This window comes from Nyctereutes procyonoides, unplaced genomic scaffold (assembly GCF_905146905.1).
Source record: "Nyctereutes procyonoides isolate TBG_1078 unplaced genomic scaffold, NYPRO_anot_genome, whole genome shotgun sequence".
Classification (NCBI taxonomy): Eukaryota; Metazoa; Chordata; class Mammalia; order Carnivora; family Canidae; genus Nyctereutes; species Nyctereutes procyonoides.
Window position 1 is genome coordinate 34611167 of NW_026575051.1, and position 23126 is coordinate 34634292.

The 23126-nt window shown below is 31.0% G+C and overlaps 1 protein-coding gene across 15 annotated transcripts in view; it reads left to right on the forward strand.

Moving 5' to 3' along the window:
• Positions 1-23126, forward strand: part of RIMS1 (regulating synaptic membrane exocytosis 1) — a 473974-nt gene that overhangs the window by 313147 nt on the left and 137701 nt on the right. For 13 of the 15 annotated variants that reach the window (XM_055330491.1, XM_055330492.1, XM_055330500.1 and 10 more), the window contains exons 10-19: positions 3485-3608; positions 7138-7184; positions 9723-9835; positions 11729-11859; positions 12561-12732; positions 12860-13013; positions 14072-14143; positions 18589-18745; positions 19476-19601; positions 21247-21309. In XM_055330491.1, coding sequence (XP_055186466.1) covers positions 3485-3608; positions 7138-7184; positions 9723-9835; positions 11729-11859; positions 12561-12732; positions 12860-13013; positions 14072-14143; positions 18589-18745; positions 19476-19601; positions 21247-21309 — 1159 coding nt within the window. The remainder of the gene's footprint in view (positions 1-3484; positions 3609-7137; positions 7185-9722; positions 9836-11728; positions 11860-12560; positions 12733-12859; positions 13014-14071; positions 14144-18588; positions 18746-19475; positions 19602-21246; positions 21310-23126) is intronic. The other 2 variants (XM_055330499.1, XM_055330507.1) reach the window with 1 other exon arrangement.

A 23126-nucleotide genomic window follows, 5' to 3' on the forward strand; every position in this document is an offset into this window, starting at 1 on the left:
ATAACTCATAGCCCATAGAAAAAGAACATTTCTAGGCTATTTTCAGTTTTTATACCTTAAGATTGTAATTACTGAGACTTTTAGAAAAGTGTTCTATAACTGTTAAATACATTTTTGTTGTAATTGATTACCAGGATATCAGTTCAAAGTCATTTAAGTTTTCTCTCTTTTTTTTTTAAAGATTTCATTTATTTATTCATGAGACGCACAGAGAGAGGCAGAGACATAGGCAGAGGGAGAAGCAGGCTCTCCAGTGGGTGCCTGATACGGCACTTGATTCTGAAACTCTGGGGTTACACCTTAGCGGAAGGCAGACACTCAACCTCTGAGCTACCCAGACATCCCAGGTTTTTTCTTTGATAGAGATTCCCTATGCAGGTATTGTATAGGGAGAAAACCCAAATCAGAGATCTTTCTCCATCTATAATACCTACAGCTTTGAAGATGTGTAGAGGTATAGTACACTGTTGTTTATTATCAGGAACTAGTTATGATTTAATAAGAAAATAACTCAATCAAGAGTGTGTCAATAAACTAAGTCTTGCTTGTCTCTAAGGCTGAAAAAGTCAGCCTTAGAATGTTTGAGAATCCCTTAAAAGAAGCATAAGAATCCCTTAAGTCAATGTGGTGCTCTGATCTAACTATAGAAATCTGAATTTGCAGATCAGATTATAAACATAATGGCTTTTGGTCTTTGTATTTTACTACATGATTACATAAGAGAGTCAGTGAAAGGTTTTTTTCTATATAAAATATCCCTTAGTGATAAATTTCATTTATTTATCACCCTTAATATACCTTCAGCCTGAGAAACTTAAATCTAAAATGTTAAAAGCTCAGCTTAAATAAGTATAAACCATACAAGTAGACTTTCACTTCAAGCAATTGATGCATTTGAAAAAGTATTTTAATGAATTGGATCATATATTCTGTTTGATTGACATTATAATTTAGGAATGATCTTCCTTCTATTTGCACATAAACATCACTGGCCTCTACCGCTCTGTGCTTTTTTATTAGCTTGACCTTTGTTCATCATTTGCAATTAATCTTTAATATTGCCATAGCTTTCTCTACTGCTCTTTCCCCTTGAGTCCATTTACTGTGCTACAACTTGGCTTACTTATCAAAAACACAAAGTCGACACTGACATGCCCCTTATTAAAGCCCTTCACTGTCTTTCTGTCATCATCTGCCTCAGTCAAAGCTCTTTAGTTCTGTTCTCTGCTAACAGTTCCAGCCACCTCCATTACCATTCACTGTCCCTTCTGTCATGGCGGTCTGCCTACAGGTCCCTGGGAAGCTGTCCACTTTTAAGACCTGATTACCTGTTCTCTACTTGGTTACTTTTCTGCTCTGTGCTCTGCTTATTGAAGTCCTTCCCATCCTTCAAAACTCAGCTAAAATTGCCTTAATTTTCAAGTGTTTCCTGATATCTCACCTGGAACACTAATTACTGTATCTCCAGCACTTACCTGGCTCTACTTCTGTTCCTCAGATGAACTATCATGGTGTGTAACCTTGTAGTAAAGATATTCATTCCTTTCCTTCTTCTCCGCCACCAAATGTAAGGCCAGAAGAAATCTCTTTCTCATCTTTCCATCACCATAGTCTACATCTCTGCCTGAAGATATTATCCACATAAAAATAAATATTGTTAAACTATCTTCTACTTTAGGAGGTATTGATTTGTAAATGAACACATGCACTAAGTCAATATGGTATTAAAATATATGCTTAAAAAATAAAAAAATAAAATAAAATAAAATTTATGCTTCCAGGTTGCTGTCTATAAAGAGAATTTTATAGTTCAGGGCTTTTGCAAAATGTTGACTGCAGCTCATTACTGGCTAGTTATATTAATTTAGTGGTTTGTATCCATTTTTTAAAAAATGAAATAAAACATGATAGAATAAGAGATATCAGGGTAAGTATTCTTTCAGAAAATATTTTTTCATACATGCACACATACATATATATTCACATGACATAAACTTTATTTCCTTTGTCAAATTTAAAAGACTGAATATATTTTAATTTTATAATTTAATTCCTTTTTTAACACCAATTTATATTCATTGCCTATTTTAAAAACCTTGCTGGGTAACTTCTTAGGTCAAACTATTAGAAGTCATTTAAATGTTGATACTAACCATACTCTTCCAAACCAAAGCAGCATCACATGCCTTTCAAATATTCATTTTATATTTTTGAGTAAGCAAACATTTGGGAAAAAATACCTTAAAATGGTTCTAGTAAAACAAAATTTTTCTACTTCTTTTTAAAGACCTACCTAAAAACAAAGATTTCATGCTTACAGTTAGCTTTCATATATATAATGATTGTATTGATTCATCAGCTTATCCTATATTTACTTAGCTAGTAAAATGTTTAGGCACTGAGAACAACAAAATGAACAGAAACAAACAAACAAAAAATTAAGACACCTCAAAGTATCACTGAGGTTGGGATATTTCAGCTAAGCCTACCATTGTGAATTGAAGGGTACTGTGCAGAGAACCATTTGGGATCTAAAATTTCTTAAAATATTCATGAAAATAAATAATTTTTCCCAAATGATCAATTGTGAAAAGTCTAGTTAAAATATCAACAATAAGCATTAGCTCATGTATTTTAACATCATATGACCCTACTTGATTAATCTTAGAATATTTAACAAATTAATGAGTACTATATTAGTTTTATTATTATAAAAATATTTTCTAATTTTATGTTAATGCTCACAATATATATTATATATAGAATGTGTGTGTTATGAACATCTGGAAGTGGGTTAACTGTCATGCAACAGTTTTACATCTGCTTGCTTTGTAACTTTGCCATAGCTACCTGCGTTGCCCTATGGGTATGAATTCAGATCCTTTCATGCATTTTTATTCTGTTGTGTGTCTGGTGAAGACAATGAAGCATGACTTATAATTGGAAAATTCATGCTAATAAATGTTAATTGCTATTTCAACCAAAAACAAAGCAGGATTTATGCAGAGTTCAATAAGAATCTTTCACATATAGAGCTGCCTGCATTTATTATATGTAGGACATGCTGCTAATTATTATTTTTTAATGTTTCCAAATAAGCTGTGCTAATTCCATCCCATAGCATGAGATTATTTTTTATATTATTTCTGGTATATATCAAAGATAAAGGTAGTTTTGTATTGTACTGTTTCCTGTGACCAGTAATATTCTATGGGGGAAAGAAAAGGAAAAAAAGAGAAAGAAAGAAAGAAAGAAAGAAAGAAAGAAAGAAAGAAAGAAAGAAAGAAAGAAAGAAGAAAAGGAAAAAGTGTTTAGAAGAACCATTTAGCTGACATTTTATGTCAATTAATTTGCTTTTGAGAGCAGAGCCTAGACAATTAAACTATTTGTATATGTTTTGCATTTCTTTGTTAAAAAAGAGAAAAGATAAGAAAAATAAACAGAATATATAAGGTAAAAAAATACCCTTTTTTTTAAATTCAAGGGGATGAAGTTCTAGAATGGAATGGTAAACCCCTGCCGGGAGCTACAAATGAAGAAGTTTACAACATTATTTTAGAATCAAAATCAGAACCTCAAGTTGAAATTATTGTTTCAAGGCCTATTGGGTAAGGCTAAAAAAACTTACTTCTTAAGTTTAGTAAATTACATGTATTAGCAGGGTTTTAAAAAGAAGTTTATACATTCATACAGTACATGTTAACATGGATAGTTTTTTCTTCAATTATGGGCATACATTTTAGATTTTTAAAATTTCTTAATTTTTTAAACTTGAATACTGAATTTTCTTCACTACATTTTAGAAGCTCCACAATTTATCACTTGTAATATCAAAAAATATTGATATGTATTTTTCAAAAGTGAAAAATAAACTAAAAATATCTTCTTTTAAGGCAGAACTATTATTTTTAGTAATTTTAATTTAATGAGTAGTATTTCCTTGAAGGGAGTCACTAACAAACTTGTCTTCTTATATTTAAAATACTAATTGTTTCATGTCTACATGAACTTTTTTATTATTTTACTAAGAATAGAATATTTTTTTCTTTATTTTTACCCATGGGTAGTACCAACTTTTAAAGTTAAGCAAATGTGAAATATTTTTACTTTTTAGTTGGTCATAATAATCGGTATAGTATTTTTTAAACTTAAATTTTTAGCATAATCTAATTATCTACAGCCAGTGGGATATTTTTCATATTTGTGCATAGAGTTCGCCACATCATTAGCTTCTCCTCACTAACTCACAAAGTCCAGATACTCTTTTTGCCGGTCTGTAATTTTTTGGAAGTCATTTTAAATTGTCTCATTATAGTTGGGTTGATGTTTAAATATATTTTTGGAAATAATTCCTTTTTACCCCCTTTTATCTAAAATATTGTAGAGCCATTAGTTCAAGACTTTTTATGTTGAAAAAGTAGTAGCCTTAAATTTTTGTTGTCCTCATGTATTATATATGCCAATGCAAAACATACAAGAAAATATAATTATCCTAGTTTCCAAAGGACTGAAAATGTATGATCATATATTCCAAAGAATAATATTAATATATATAAACTCTAAAATAAAAGCAAGATTATAAACAACTTTAAGTGGTGATTATTAAGAGTAAACATTGAAGACATTTGCAAAAGTATGATACATTTCCATGCAGATTTTTTAAAAATAGCAACACTATATAATTTATGCTAGTTTTATATGATATGTGTTCTAGTGCTAAGGTAAATATGAGGCTGGAAAAGAGGTAAGTAAATTGGAAAATGAATCAAAAGTATAAAAAAAATTAAAATCAAGCACTGTACACATTGCCAAATACTTTCCGATATGTAGAGATTTAAAAGTTTAAAAAAATTTTTAAAAGACAAAATATGGATTGATGGTAACTTTAAAAAAATTAACAGGCAATTAAAGTGGACTGGAGTAACATTTTCATTGTTTTTACTTTCTATGAAAATAATTTAAAAAGTAATAATCTGTATAACCAAACCCTAAATTGTCATGGATTATGGAATTTAAAGAAACATAGAATGCAAAGATTATATGTAAATAGAAATCAAATCTGACATCAACTCTCCAGTTAATAGAGAAATTATTAGGATCGTAGAAGAGTAATTCTAGCTAAATTTAATAATTATGTTTAATGTAATTCTATGACTAATTTAAAGAAGAAAATAATATTTATCCTTAGTTTAATGGGATAGTAATTCCACAAATCATTCCAAATATAACTTACATGCACATTGATCAAATGGACTAAGAAACATTAGCCCTCTTGAAGTATTGATCAATTTTACTAACCTACCAATATAATATTCTTGGCATTTATGTTTATAATTGGTATCAGAACTGTTCTGTCACCTTACTTGTGAGTAGGATGAGTAGAAGTAATTAAGAAGGCTTGTTTGTAAATGTGGAAATTTGTTCTTGAAAATATTACTGAAGCAATAAACATTAATAAATTTTGATTCAAAATTACTTCAAAATTTTTTTTACTTCTCCGTAGTCTTTCTTTCACAGACACATAAAATCCAAAGCTTGTACCTGGTTTTAATTACAGATTCTGATTTCCATAATTGACTTTGAGACTGGTTTTCAAAGTTGTACTATCTAAAAAATGATGGCTTCTAGTTTTTTTTTTTTTTAAGATTTCATTTATTTATTCATAAGATACAGAGAGAGAGAGAGAGGCAGAAACATAGGCAGAGGGAGAAGCAGAGTCCTTGCAGGGAGCCCAATGCAGAACTTGATCCCAGGACCCTGGGATCACACCTGGGCAGAAGGTAGATGCTCAACCACTGAGCCACCCAGGCATCCTTGCTTCTAGATTTTTTTAAAAAAATTATTTTTATTTCCTAGATAAATTTAGAAGAAGGTAGTGGGAGATAAATAGTTGGTTTCTTGTGGTTAGGTATTACAGATTAAGCTCCTGATTATGATATAAAATACTTATTTTATACAAATCAGTAGTTATACAGAAATATACAATAAAATATATTTATAAAATATACAATACAGATTGTATTATCTTTGTAAGAAGTATAATATAGGTGGTTTTGCACTTTGCACAAAAAAGTAAAAATGAAGAGTCAGAAAATAGAGAAAACTGCTTTTGGTTCTGTTCCCCACCAAAAGTGCAAAGAAAAATCAAAGTGACGTTAGGTCACACAGGTAAGTGGTTAGAAATTCTTAAATAATATTCCAATGTTATTCTAATAATTCTCTTGCTCCTAGCTAATTCCAGTCTGCTTTAATATGTCATGTTAATACTTCCATATTGTTAATATCCTTAAATTGATACAAACTATCTTTCAAAAACCAGAAGTAAAGTAGTTCTATGCAGTACATTTCCTAAACCAAACTGGTCCAGGGTTAAGGTCACAGTGGATAATGGATTAAGCTGAGGTTATAAACATTTATTCAGAGTAATTTGTGAGTGTGACAGGAATGGGTGTTCTCACAAGTCACTTTCTAATCATACAATAAATGGCCATATATTTAGCTAACTTCAGTATAGAGATATAAATCTCTATATAGGGTTATATATGTGTATATAAATTATGTATTCACATATATAAAATATTTTAGCTTTTTTGTTGCAAGCTTGAACCATTTTTAATTTCTAAAGCAATTCATCCTTTTCATTTTATTAACTTTGCCCATGATATTCACCATATTATTTTATCAAGAAATGTTTTCATCCCTTTCATTCAGTAAACTCTTTCAGATGTGTTTGTAAAGCATATTACTGATTTGTAAAATATGTGTCATTTTGATTTTCTCAAATTGAAATAAAATATTATCTTTAACATTTTTATTTCCAAAACCTGCTGTTTTGGTAGTAAAAATATTGTGGCAATTTTAGCCACAATATTAGTCTGATTGTTGTCATGTTGAAGTGTTTTGCTGTTAAATATATAAAAAGTTATTTTTACTGCAATTTGTGTGTGTGTGTGTGTGTGTGTGTGATGTTTGACATTCATGCACATTAGTAATTCCCTTGATAGTAACTCATGTCTATTTCCACACCTGTAAAGACCCAAAAGGATTGTTCACACCACTGAAATAAAATGTGGTTGTGATTGCCTCAGGCAGGGTAATTTATCTAATGGGATTTTCACCATCCCCTATTTCTTTTAGTGACATTCCACGGATTCCTGAGAGCTCCCATCCTCCACTGGAGTCCAGTGAGTAGAAGATTTATTTGTTACTTTAATATGTACTGAATGAAATTGAAGAATAAAGATTTAGCACTTATTTTAGTTATTGGATATAAATGAATGGTATTACTATACTAAGTTATCTCCAATGATATCAGAAGTTGGCAACTATGACAATCACTGAAAATCCAAAGTTCTATTTTAAGATTTTTCTTTTCCTACTCTTTCTTTTCTTTTTCTTTTTCTCTTCTTTTTTTTTTTTTTTTTTTTTTTTTGATGGGTATACAAAAACCTTAACTGGCAGTACCTTCTGCATCATAACAGTCAGGACTCTTACAGACCTCAATTAATATACCAATATTAGTTTTGTTTGCTATACATAAAAATCTACTGTGATACTGGATTATTCAGTCTGATACAATCAATTAGCTCAGTCTCATAAGCTAACTTCCAGTGAAGGAAACAAGCACGTTAGATAACTTAAAAAGAGCATAACATGATAAGCACTGGGTACTATATGTAGGTGACTTCTACTCCAGAAACCAACATTGCACTGTATATTAACTACCTAAATTTAAATTAAAGTAATAGTAATAAAAATTTTTAAAATAAAATAAAAACAATTAAAAAAAAAACCTAAAACAACCTATAACAGTGTCAGATATGATTGTGGAAATGAGTGGGTGGAGTAGAAGTGAAGTCAGTGGAGTAGAGGTGAAGTTCAACAGAGGGGGGTCAGGGGACAGTGAGGCTCAATGGTTGAATTATCTACATGGCAGTTAAAGACACTCCAGGTAATAGAAAATTATAATGTATGCCTTGGAGTCTAGACAGTAATGAGATTTTCAGTGAGAATATGGAAGTAATGAAGTGATGCGGATATTTACTCTGCAACAGATTGGCATTAAATTCATAATACCTTGGGCTTGATGATCAAGTGTTATTATGTAACCCATTTTATGGAAATACAAATACAAAGTGATTTAAGAGGAAAACGTGATCGTAGCTATAAGGAGGTAGAAAAATGTGGGTGGGATAGAAAAGGAATGGAAAATTAGCTTAGTATATCAAATCCATACCTGCTAGAGATGAGTCCATATTTGGTTTTGAGCTTTCTGATAATCAACACATAGAGGAAAATTGGACCAATTGCCTCATTTATAGTTAACAGTATTTAAAAATAAACTTCTGTATTAAAAACAAACTTATTATTGGAAGCAACAGTGTTCCTGTATTAAGACCTAAGGGAAAAAATTATCTTAAGGATACCTGATAAAAGAAGCATAGTTACAAAGAATTTTATAAAAATCTTTTTTGAAGTCTTTGGAGGGCACAGAGTGATGCTATGTGGCTTAACTTAGACTTAATTTGTGTGTATAAAAAAAAATGTGTGGATGACACACCCTCAGGCAATGCTCCATAAGTGTTTTATCAATAAAGCTAAATTTCGAATGGCTGTGGTGTGGGTTCAAGATACATGCCAGGATAATAGCATTCCATAAACATTCTTTACCATGGATTGTGTCGGGGTATATTTTAACAGTGATCTGAGAAGAGAAAACTCTTACTTTAAAAAGAAGAGAGAAAAGCCACACTGAGTGGCTAAGTGGACTGCCAGCCTCCTCTACATGAAGGTGAAATGGGTCACTTGTGGTGAATCACTGGAGAAAGCATTCTCAGACATTCAGGAGGTTCATTCTTAAGATCAAAACTGAGATAGACGGGCGGGGGTGCCAGGGTGGCTCAGTAGGTTGAACGTCTGACTCTCGGTTTTGGTTTTGGCTCAGGTCATGATCTCAGGGTCATGAGATCAAGTGTGAATTGCTGGAAATTTTCTCCCTCTCCTTTTCCTTCTGCCCCTCCCCCACCCTGTGTGCACACACACTCTCTCAAAATAAATAAATAAATCTTTAAAAAAATAAACAAATTGAAATAGATGGTAAATCATATTTAAAAAAGCAATGAGTTATAGGCTTAGATGTGGCTCATAAATTATATGTTTATTCATTTTAATTTCAGCAAGGATATTCATAATGGATGATTCTTTAGCCAAGATAATTAAAATAACAGACACCATCTTTTTTTTGATATTTTATTTATTTAATCATGAGAGACACACAGAGAGAGGCAGAAACATAGGGAGAGGGAAAAGCAGGCTCCCTGCAAGAAGCTTGATGTGGGACTCAATCCCAGACCCCAGTATCATGCCCTGAGCCTAAGACAGATGCTCAACCGCTGAGCCACCCATTCATCCCCAGGCACCATATTTTTTATCACTAAAGCATGAAGTCTTTATACCTATATGTGACGTTATGCCAGAACCTAAACTGTACAGATCCCCCCTCCGAAATATAGAAAGACAATATAAATTGGAGCAAATAAGTACAATATTTAATTATATCATTTCAAATACCTTTAAAATAGGAAATTAACCATAGAAAACAATATGATCACTTTCTGTAACTATCCAATAGGTGCATTTAACATTTCATAAAATATATATATATATATTATAACACATATAAATGTGTTACTAAAAATTACTTATATTGTTTCTCATTTTAGGTTCAAGTTCCTTTGAGTCTCAGAAGATGGAAAGGCCTTCCATTTCTGTTATTTCTCCAACAAGTCCTGGAGCTCTAAAAGATGCCCCACAAGTCTTGCCAGGACAACTTTCTGTGTGTATTTTTCATACATGTTGGAGACGATTAGTCTTTTCTCATTGTTCTGAGTCTGTCCTTAAAAAAATGAAGGACATTTATTTCTCAATGTCCCCCAAAATTTGAAGTCTGTCCTCCAAATATACATCATGTATTTAACACCGTAATCTATTTCACAATTTGCATATATTTATTAAATTATTAGATTAGTCTCTGTTCATATATTTATTTGGAAATATTTATTCAGTGCCTCTAATGTACCCAGATGTTATAAACATTCAATGATAAATGACAATGTAAGTAAATAAAATGCCCATTATGTTTTGTGTGCTATAAAAGTTTATAAGGTAAGTATTTGATTAGACATAAAAACTCAGAAGGTCATGGCTCCACCTACTTAACCTTATGAACCTGGAGCCTGAACTTTAATCATTGGATGAAACACTTCATTTCTGATATCACTCTGGAAAAGCTACAGTTTTTCTTTCCGTTGCTTTATATATGATGTGGGGAAAGCCAGAGAAAAGAAACTATGGCGAACTATTATGAAATGCCACATCTATGTAGATTATGGTAGAATAGAGGACATTTATATTTGTAACTAAAAGAAAACTTGCTTCAAAACTGTCCTGTAAATAGTTTACTTTTTCTTCTTTGGTAGTATGTGGATTTCTGTAGTCTGTTTCTGCTGCTCTACTCTTGGCATTTAATTAAACAAAGAAGGTAACTGTAAGCTTACTGTTATTTTTAAAACCATTCTTGGTTTTAACTTCTATTTTTAGTAAATTGAATATCTTTGTATAGTCCTTTCTGTTTATTTTATCTGCCCTGCCATTTGTGTGTGTGTATGTGTGTGTGTGTGTGTTTGTGTGATAGAGAGAATCTCTCATATACTCCACCAATATTTTAGGAGGGATAAAAATCTGTTTGGGTTTTATGAAAAACACATCTCTGTTATTAACTGAGAACAGAGATATGGATTCATATGGATTCAGGTTTGAAACTTTACTCTGCCCTGCACTATGAAAGACCAATCCTATGTTAAATTACGTTACTTTCTGTAATGACTTTTGAATATGTTCTAATATATTCCCATTAGACAACTTCACTCATAGTTTTTACTCAGCCATAAAACCAAAGTTAACTTCTAGATTAAAAAAAAAAAAAGTCATGTTAACATTGTTCACTGCCAGCACAAATACTATAATGACCACTAACATTCTGGTTTTTAGGAGTTTGATGGCATTTCAGTCTGCCATTGTCCCATTTTTTTTTAATTCGAACTATGAAATCTTAGTAGAAATATCATTATTTGTTCTTCACTTAGTTGAAGATATGTAATGCACCTTTCCTACCTTCCTTGTTCTGTTCCCTTTCTCTCATGAATATTAACTTGTAATAGGTTAATTATAAAAATTAAATGAGAAAAAAAAAACAGAAAACAACAGTATCTGGTGTTAAGGAGGCTCACAGTAAATGTTTCCTCCTCTTTACCAAATCACTTGTGTAAACTGCCTATTCATTAAACTTCATTTCAACACATATGGTAATATAAAATACATTTAGCCACACTAAAATCATTAAGTCATTTATAAACACCAAACACTGGCACTTAGCACTTAAAGATAAGGAAAATTATTTTAATATTCTTCCCTTACCTTTTAATAAAATTTTTATCAGTTTTATTTTCATAACATGATATAACACTATAGGCTTGCCCATCATTAAGCCAAACACATAAATAGAAAATTTTGTCAAGTTATAAATGGTTATGCTTTCAAGTTGGTATTCTTTTCAGAAATAATATAATTGTTATTTAAAAGTTCTTCAAAAATAGGTTTAGTATGTTTTTTTGCAGAATTATGATACTTCATGACTTTTACAAATAATTCCTTTCTTCATTGATCTTAGGTGAAGCTGTGGTATGATAAAGTGGGACACCAGCTGATTGTAAATGTTCTGCAAGCAACAGATTTACCTACTAGAGTAGATGGGCGTCCCAGGAATCCCTATGTGAAAATGTATTTTCTTCCAGATAGAAGGTAGTGAATAATTTTAGAAAAAAATATGCAAAAATTATTACTAATAGAAAAGGTACGATATCATCTCCTGGGATATAGTTTAGTTTTTTTAAAGCCTTATTAAGGGGCTGCCCGGGTGGCTCAGCAGTTTAACGCTGCCTTTAGCCCAGGGCCAGATCCTGAAGACCCAGGATCTCGTCCCATGTCGGTGAATAAATAAATAAAATCTTAAAAAAAAATAAAAAATAAAGCCTTATTAAGGTAAAACTGATATACCAGAAATTGCATGTAATTAATGTGTGCATTTTGATGAGTTTGAACATATGCATACACCTGTAATATAGTTTTAAAATATAATAAAATATTCTCTATGAGAGAATAACTATGTTTTCCCTAAAAAAAAAACCCTCAAGCTTTGTATTTTAAAAAAATAATGTACCAATTTAAAATTTTTTCATTACCTTGTTTATACATCACTTAGACTTGAATAACAATACATCATTTAGAATATGCCTTTCTGTATATGCCTGTTATTACTATTGCTATCATTGTAGTTAAAATTAGAGTGGTGTTAAACCCTACAGTCTTTTTAGGCTTTTATATTAAAAATTTTGAGTTAAAAAGAATAAAAAATCCCAGTAGCAGTATTACATGTCACTACAGTAGATGGCAGCAGATTCTTCATTTTTCTTTTTCATTTACAAAACATACTTATTTTTCAGTGACAAAAGCAAAAGGAGGACCAAAACAGTAAAGAAAGTCCTAGAACCAAAATGGAATCAAACATTTGTCTATTCACATGTACATCGTAGAGATTTTAGAGAACGGATGTTAGAAATAACTGTGTGGGATCAACCAAGAGTACAAGAAGAAGAGAGTGAATTTCTTGGAGAGGTGACGTATATTGTAAAGATTCAAGCCAAATGCTTATTGAAGTTTCTGTGATATGTATTAATTGTGATTGATTTTATATTCTGTTTTGGGCAAGACCCTTGATTTAATTTAAGAACTGCCCTTTCAGATCCTCATAGAATTGGAGACAGCACTTTTAGATGATGAGCCACATTGGTATAAACTTCAGACACATGATGAATCCTCACTACCTCTGCCTCAGCCATCACCATTCATGCCAAGGCGACACATTCATGGAGAAAGCTCTAGCAAAAAACTACAAAGTAGGTTAAAGTTATTTTTAGTTACCAGAATTAGTTATGTTGTATTGATCAAATTAAAGATTGACATTCAAGATATTTTTTAAATGTTTATTAGAGATCAAAATATTGGAAAATGATTTGTCTATATAAAGTGACTTGGCAAAACTATTTTCTACATTTCTCTAATGAAAGGTATGTGATTCCAGAGGCTCCAGTTAAAAAACTCTGAATTATCATTCTTTGCTCAGTACTGATTGAATTGATTGGTTGATTAATTGATGGGTTGCTATATATATAAGATTCTTGATAACTTAATAGTTCCTCAGTATTTTTAGTATTATTATTAATAAGAGACTTTTTAAAAAGCCATTGTACAGTATGTTTGTTGTTACTTATCTGGTGATTGAGTAAAACAGTATCCTTTTCTGCCTATGTCCATTAAATTTTGAGTTATGACTAAATAATCAACTGAAACTTAGAAGCTTCATTTTGGTAATCTAGAACCAACTTGTTTTTCTCTTATAATTGAATATTTCATGTTAGTGCCTCTCTGATCAGAGAATCATGTTCTCAAAGTTAATGTTTAATGCAGTATAATGACTAATTTTGAAGGATAAGCATAAATATTTTATAAAGGCCATGATGTCCTTTTTAACATATGAGCTCAATAGAGCTCCAGCCAAGAAAGTCTTTCAGCCTTCCCACTCAGCCCCATACTCCCACCCTTCCTCTTGGTGGAGGAGGGCACCTAATTGGGTAGAAAATAGTGTATATACTTTGCTACAGACTTTTAGCATAATACATGAATAAAAGAATAATTTGAAAAGTCAAAATCTTATTATATAAAATCTCCTTGATTCTATGTCTTAAGTGACTAAAAGGAGATACTGAGAAAATGTTATCTTTCGAGAAAAAACAGGTTTTAAAAAATCGTCTCAGCATTAACTTTGTGTTATTCTTGTTCAAAAGTATTTAGTAGTAACGTAATTAGCTTTTTTAAAAAAATTTTTTGACCATGTCCTTTACATTTCATAAACCAACAAAACACAGAGGTATCTGTTTGCCTTACTGTTGTGCAGGATCTCAGCGAATCAGTGATAGTGACATCTCAGATTATGAGGTTGATGATGGTATTGGAGTAGTTCCTCCAGGTGCGTGGGTGAAGAGCATGGCTCTGCTTCACTGTGCTTCTTATGCTTGTTTTCACTGTCAATTTCCAGACTTATTTGGGATACTGAACTGGAGATTTATAGGACAGAGAAATCAGTATTATATTATTCCATGGTGACTTGTGTTCCAAATTATTAAGAAAGTTTGAAATGGGCTAGGAACTATACATTAACTGTCCCACTTACTTAATTTACTCAGGTTCTATCTTAGAAGCTAAGATGGCTAGCTAGGTTGAAATCATTATTTCATAATGCTCTGAGCATAAGTAAAAATACAAATTTCGTTTTGAAAGAATATGTTAATTTTCTCAAAAATCCCATTCTCCTATGTTTTATATTGTATGCCTATGATTTTTCCTTCCTCCATTTCTCAAAATAATGTAGCCTTCCATGGAATATACTGAGAAAGATGCATGGCAGGGTTTAAAATTGCATGTGGCATGGCTTAAATTTTAATGCTTTTGTGATGTGTTTATCACTTATTATACCTAGAATGTGTATGTATGTATTAAAATAAGGAAATGCTTTAGAAAGATTCAATATTCATTTAAGTCAACATCTTTTTGTCACTGTACAAGTTAGTAAAATTTTTGTGGCATTATGTGATTCAAATCTATGTTTTTCACCTGACTCTTGTCAGAAAGTGAGTAAAACTAAGTTGTAAAGGCTTATTTTCTTGATGCTAATCCTGTGCTATTTTCTTGACTTACTAATAAAAAGTAAGAAAATGTCAAATAACAAGTAAAGAGAATATCTTGGAATGCATAATTATGAATTATTAAAGGCATTTCTTTAGGACAGTAATGACATATGACCCCTTAATTCGTGTAATTTCTCGGATGGAGATGCACTTAACTTGAAGGCAGTGATTTTGGTAAAGTCAATGGACAGATTCCACACTAGTGACTTAATTCACAGTTTGAAGAGATACATAAAACTTCTTTAAAACTAGGAGAAACTGTGGAGAGTTCTCTAAAATTAGAATTCATTTGCTTCTTATAATTCAGAGAAAATATAGTATTTAATCACTGTGTGAAATTAGCAAATATTCTTAAGAGCAATAAACCTGATGCTGTGCCCATCTATATTCTTAGGTAATACTCTCTGACATCAGACTACAAGAGTTTTGAATATTAATGCATAAAATTTCATATTTTCTGTTTTATTTTTAAAAGTATCATAATAGACACATTCTCCTCAGAAACTTGAACACAAGAGTCAATAGAATATTCATTTTTTACAAAATTGATAGTGGAAAAGTGTATATTAAATCCACTGATTCCTATTTAAATTCCTATTCAGATGATTCCTGGTAGAAGAGTAATCAAGCCTTTTTAACAAGAATCTTGGCTATTAATCAGCCTTAAAATGGTCATTACCAACTCATCTAAACAGAATTTACTTCTGTGTATAATTCTCATGTTTCATTCACCTGAAATTTCATATTTTTATATTATGAGGCAGGATAACAAACAGATGAAAGAATAAATGGCCAATTGAATAATTACTAAATTACTAAAATGGTTTCTTCTCCTTTCCCTGAGAGATCACAGATAGCAGCCAAAATGGGAATTACGAACCCACTATAGTAGGAATGAAAACTAAAAACTCACTGAAAAACACTGAGTTTTAAAAATATTTATATTCTGCACTGAAATTTACCAAATCATGATTTTATAAACATATATAATCTCTTTTATAATATAGAAGCAATGCCTAAGTTGTCATTTCAAATAATACTCATTTTTATTCAGCATTTAAAAGATAATGAGGCAGGACTTTTAATAGAATATGACAAATAAATAATCAATAATATTTTATATTCTAGAGGTCTCTTCATAAATAAAAAAGGGAGATAATGCAATTAATTTATATATTTAGGTATACTCTTAATGGATCCAAAATGGATATATGCTAAATTCTAAAGATACATTGGTGTGGACAATAAAATATAGCAAGTTACACAGTAATATACAATACGTTAAAAAAAAAAGAGGAAAGATGAGTCATTGGTAAAATAAGGGCAAGCAGCAAAAATAAAATGAAGGGATAAATTAATAAACAAGCAGGTAGATAAATTTGCACATGCTTTTAGAGATCAATTATGAATTTGTTACTATGTTTCCCAATATTCAGTATGAAGAAAGATTTATTTAGATGTAGATACTAGTTCTACATTTGATTAGTATACTCTGAAATTTCTGGCTTTTTGTTTTCTGAAGACGTTCAAAAGCTTTATTTAGATGTCTTACCACAGCTGAATCTTTATTAAACTTTCTAAGACTTTTGCTTTTCTAGGACCACAGAGTTCTCATGTTTGATGTACTTACCTTTCTACCCTTAGGGAATGTTTTGAAAGTAGCTGAGACTTTCAAAGCTACATTTTATTAACTTTATCATAGCTTTGTTGTTATTTAAAATAAATCATTTTAGCCACTTAAGAAGAATAAAAATAAGCATATGGAGAATGCTCTTATATGGGGCAAGACATGTGGTAGCCTCAATTTTTCTGAGCATTACTACAAATTCAGAAAGTGAAAATACAAATAAACCCTCTTTGAGTTAATTAAAACATTGAAATGAGCATAAAGTAGCAGTTTCCTCCCACCTTTTTCTGAAGATAGAATATGTGTTATCAGCAACAAATTAAACATAATACAAAGAAAACCAAATTATTTTGAAAAGCATCAAAAAACTATGAATACAAATTAGGATAGGATAAAAAGGATATTACTTTCTATGTAAATACAAAGAACCCATGAAAAAAATCATTTATACCCTTCTAACAGTAAGATGTCAAAGTTCTCTAAGTTATTTCATAATAATTAATTATATCCAATTATAATGTGATTTATATTGTTTATTATATACATATATTTCAAATATGAAAGTGTTATTTATATATCTTAAATATTCTTTGAAATTTTGAAATGGTGCTCCAATTCAATCTTGACCTTCCATAATTCTTGTATAACTGATACAAAATGTTATCAAGTAATAACAAATGGTAATTTGAAATGTTTAAGTAATTGAGACCTTGTATTATCTTTAAAAATAATCACCATTTTTTATAATGAGCTGTGACATAAATTCACTACGCGTACATTTACGTGGTTTCTTTCTAAACTTAACAATGACAGAGAAACTTTCCTATTTGAAACTCAAAACTTTAATTACTATGATTTTTGTCACAAAATGAAATATATGAAATTATAAATTATAACATTTATTGTTATATTATTTGATCATTATACTGAAGTTTTTAGAATGACAGTGTTGGGTATCTTTGATCTCAGTATTGTTAAATTGCACTTAATGAAATGTTTAAAGGCCTTTCTTATTCATTAAGCTTAGTTAAAAGATCATACAGTCACAACAAATAAATTAAAGAAATTTAGTCTCCCTAATGATGATGTTTCATTGGCATATTTTAAAATAATGTAGAAATTATCAAGTAAATAAATGAAGAACAGTTCAGGATGCTCAGTTAAATTTAATGTTTCATGTACATGTATGTAGTTGTAAATATATTATTTTCCTTGGGCCACAGAATTTTTTATTTTCCTTTCAATGGCAAACAATGACCATCAGGGAAAAAAGAAAGTTAATTAAACTGTTACTTGGATTTGAGGTTGGATTACTGTTTTATCTTAACTAAGAGATGATATAAACCTTTTTGTTTCTAGGGAGAATTAATTTTACAATGTACTTTTAATTGCAATTTTATTAACTATATTAACTAAGTTATGTTATCAGCACATTTGAGGAATAGTTTCAGATGTCTGAGGTAGATCTGATGATTGTTTCTATAGGAGGTTTAATTTTCTCTGCATTATTGCCATAATCATCTCCATCCCTACACTATTTTCATTTGAAAATTTTGGTATTATATACAGTTTGCAAAATTCAGTGAATATTTGTAATAGTGAAGATTTAGTACTCTTCTTTGTTAACTAAAATTGATATGATAACATTTTCATTTTCTTAATTGCAAAGCCATCTGAAATCCAATTAAAGTAGTTGATCCTTTGGAAGAAAAGTTCAAATAACATTTAAAGAGACCCCACATTTCTAAGCATTGATTTATCTATTAATGAGAGAACACTGTCAATGAAAAAAATCACTAACTCATTCATTTTTAAAATTAAAATAGTATCCCAGCTCATCATAACATCTGAGGCATCAGTTGTCATATTCAGTATTTCCATGGGTACCTTTGAACAAATCTGTAGCTTGTTTTTATGCATGTATATGTTACACTCTGTGTACGTATACTTAATAGTTTTGAGGAGAAAAGCTAATAATACTGATTGCATGGCATTAATTGTAGTAGGTCAGTGGCTGCTTTAGATATAATTTGATATTTCCACATTAATGTTTGCATTATAGAAGAGTACTGACTGATTTTTTGTGTGTACTCTTGCCAGTAGGTTATAGGTCTAGTGCTAGAGAAAGTAAATCTACAACATTAACTGTGCCAGAACAGCAAAGAACAACTCATCACCGCTCACGTTCAGTATCTCCTCACCGCGGCGATGATCAGGGAAGGCCGCGTTCACGTTTACCAAATGTGCCATTACAGAGGTAGGCTTTGAAATGGGCTTAAAGTCTCTGTCAGTAATTTTTAATTTTAATACAATGTAAGCTGCCACAAGACTGTTACATAAAATAATGGTTTGGGCAGTCAAGTTCTTTTTTCAGAATCATTTGTAGTAAAATGTCTTTTTATGCATTACTCAACCTATATCACATTCTGTTCTTGAATCTCAAGAAATTTTTTCTAGGGATTTGAAAAAGTTTATGTCCCTCCCAAGCATAGTTTTTGAATGACTATCATGTATTCCGTTGGCTAGTTTTCTCTCCTGTTAGGAAAAACTGTATAATAATGAATAACTTGTGGAGAGAAATGGCAAAGAGGAAAAGGTTAAGAGGCAGAATGTATTTTTAAGAAATTTAGAATTTAGAATTGTCTCTTTGAAGCACTTTAAGTGCTCAAAAAAAGTATATAAAACATAAGTAATGTAGTGCTCTAATCCTGAAATATACTTCTGAAATTATAATTACTTATGCAGATGAAAATTGTGGTCCTTTTTTGACAGAGATGCAAAAGAAGATTGGAGAAATGCAGCACAGGGAAATCATCATAGGGAATTAATACATTTAGCTCACTGATAAAATATGTATTTGGTTATGATGCCAGAACTTTTCAAGCCATGCCTGTATTTTGCCAGTTACTGACAGATCTTCCCATTAGTTTGCCAGATTTGGGAAGATTATACACTTTGATCCATATGTATTTTTGTAATCATTTTAGGAGTTTAGATGAAATTCATCCTACAAGAAGGTCACGTTCTCCAACTAGACACCATGATGCCTCCCGAAGTCCAGTTGATCACAGATCCAGAGATGTGGATAGTCAGTATTTATCAGAACAAGACAGGTATTTGTTCAAATTATGATCTCAACATTTTAACTTTTTATTTGCTCCTTTTTAGTATATGATAGATATCTTGGCAGAGTACATCAGAAAGTAAAAGTACTTAATTGCTCAAAAGTGAACTCTCAAGGAACAGCTGTGAGGATATTCCAATAGAAATGCGACTCTAGGAAATATTTGGCTAACATTATATTGTCATAATGTGTACATTTTTTAATAAATAGAAATTTATGTTTAGCCAGTTTAAAATGCATAGCTTATTGTTTCTAAATTATAGAAGGAAGCCTACAGAAGCAATTTTCAAATATTTTATATTTTGTGGGTTGCAGTCTTTGGGATGTTATTGATGTGATTATAAAATTGTGTTTATGCTGTTAAACAATTATGTAATTATAAAATTATGTTTTTTATGTTATTAAACAAATTTGGATACAGGTCATCTGAAAGACAATTGATGTTGCAGAGTTTCTGTGAGAACTTTAATTAAAAATAATATTTTTATATACCTAATTTTCATAAAATGTATTTCTATAAAATGTCTATAAAGTATAAAATATTGAGATGATTTTTTTTCATATGAACAAGTACTTCCTGGACACAATTACTAAAAATCTACATTACAGCTCTGTTGTTCTACATGCCCATAGACTTTGTTCTCAGACTAACCACATACTTGTATATGCCAGATCACAAGCTCAGGATCTGATTTAAGGTTTTAGAATACCCACCTTGCTGGACATCCTCTTCTGGATTTTTTAAAGTGGGAAAAACTTTTAGGAAGGAGTAGGGAAATGTTAGTGGTGCTTAATGATTGATTTTTTTTTTTTTTTTTTTTTTTTTTTTTTTTTTTTTTTTGCTGTATAGTCGAGGACACAGAACTCAGTAGAGCTTCTTAATCCTTTATTGTCATCCTACTGTGGGAAGTGGTGTCATGACCTTCAAGAGTGGAGTCATACTGGGTACTGAGATAAGAACTGCTTTGAGGAATAGGATTGCACACTGCTCAACCTGAGTTGAGTTGAGTGAGGGCCACTTTGTCAGCCTTCATTGGGGCCACTGTGAATTTAGGTGAGGATGGAAAAAGAGGGCTTCTTGACCAGGGCATTTAATAAAGTGAAATTCATTTGAGTGTAGAAAAAGTACCAGTTTTAAAATAAAACAATTCTAATTGAGTATATTCATGATTGGCTAAGAAGTAACATATATGATATTGCATTTTTAGTGACTGTAAGAGCCAAGAGGACTCATGCTTAGGATTCTCATTAGCATCAGAATGGCCAGATGTATAGGCCTTTCAGAAGTTTTTAAAATACCCAACTATCAGGAATTAGAAATAGATTTCTGCATCTTATTTGGGGAAGGTTCAGTTTAGATTTGTTTTGTTTGAATATTCTGTAAAGTCACTTGGAAATACAATAGCAAATCAGCAACAGCTAGGACTTTGACCATGATGTTTGTACTTTATTGTTTAAATTTTTTAAAATACTGTCATGTTTATTTTTGTTTAACCTCTCGAGCAAATATGCTAGTGCAGACAATCTGGTTTCTTCCCTTTTCATGTTTTCATCGGCATACCATTGACATATTCCATGTCACTTAATGCCTCATGATTTATCTGTTTCATCCACCACCCATCCTGTCTGTGCAGTGAGCTTCTTATGCTGCCCAGAGCAAAACGAGGACGAAGTGCAGAATGCCTACATACAACCAGGTAAATACAGGGATTTGGTAATGGTAACTGTGTGTGATGACTCTCTTTCCATTCTACTATTCTTTCTTCTTGCACATAATAGTATTATTACAAATATGTAAAATTAATTTCCCAAATATTCAAAATTTGTTTTGTTTTATTGGAGGCTGTGGAAAGGTTCCAAATATATTTTAATTCTAATCCAGACAGACTGCTTTTCTATTTGTATATTCAAACTCCAGAGACTGATGTGCCTCTGTGGAACTCTTTACACATTCCTAAAACTGAGGAACCGATTTCCACAATTACAATTAAAAATGCTCACTATGAGCAGCCCCACCAAGGCCCCTGGCAGCACACACACATACCTGTCTAGTCACAGGAGGTCTGATCTGTGCATGGCAGTGTTATTGTTTTCATTATTATGTTTGTTTTAGCCTTTTTAATTTGCTTTTGGAACCTACTATTATTTGTATTATTTGCTTTTAATAAAATCTTAATAATGGTCATTTTTTATTGGCTGAGCATCAGCTTCCTTCATGATAAAGAATGAGAATATTTGACCTTAACTTCTAAACCCTCCCTCCCTCATCCCCTCACCATTCAGAATGGTTATAATACAAAGTTTCTCATATAAGCATATAACAATATGATGCTTCTTTAAAGTTGAGAAGAAAAGGGGATGTAATATTCTACTGTAAATTGGAACTTAGAACCTGATACTTGATTTACATCTCATTACATCTTGGATTTCATATCCAAAATAAATAAATTTAACTAGTAAATCTCATAGATTATGCATAGAATGCAACCTGTAAACATTTATGCCAATTTAGAGTTAATAGAAGGTAAGGAAGTAGAAGTCTGTGAAACAAACCTACACAAAGACAAACTTTTTCAAATATTTTGGCTAATAAAAAGACAGTAGGAAAGAGCTGTAACTGTGGAACATCTGCATGCAAGGACGAATGCAGGATTTACTTTGTCTTCATGGCACATGTGTTTCTGCTCAGTAATGCAAACATGATCATGCTAATAAGAATTGTTTCAACTTCTTTTATATGTAAAATTATCTTATTGATAACTATTTCCATGTCTTCTTGTAGTGACTCAGGAAAAAAATGAGGAAATGCTAGTTTTGATTGTGAACTAGGGAAAAATATAAAATTATAAATATTATAAAAATTATCTCAAATTCTTTATAATGCTTAACTGCCCAGAGTTACTATTACGTGTCTTCCTAAAAAATAGTTTGTCAGTAGGAACAATGTATTTGTAAATTCAAAAATAAATAAATAAAGTAAAACGAAATAAATTTACACCAATAGTCTAAATGGAAGAACTAAATATATTTTTTCTTTCCTGTATTCTCTACATATAAAGTTGAAATATCAAGATATGCAAATATAATATACTGGTAATTTCATCATTTTGTACAATCTTCAAGATACATCATTTCATATTCACTTGGGGATTTTAAGAATAAAATTTGACGATTTACTACTTTCGAGCAAACAGGGAAAATACAATTCATTGAGCACCAAGTATAGTGTTGTCATTAGTGTACTTTATCTCAATTCTCTGGCAGTAATTATATGATGTGAATGTTATTACCCTCATTTTACAGATGAGGAAAGGTGCTGAGAAACTTTAATAAGTAACAGAGCAAGGATTCAAAATCAGATCTATTGACATTTTCCACTAAACTAGTTTTTCCAAAATTAGATTTTGAGGAGTTGGTGCTGTGCCAGTAATAGAGTGTGAGTCAAACAGATTTTGGAAACTTGCAAAATATAGTCCCTCCCTGAAGATTTAGTATGCACATCATGTTATAGTCA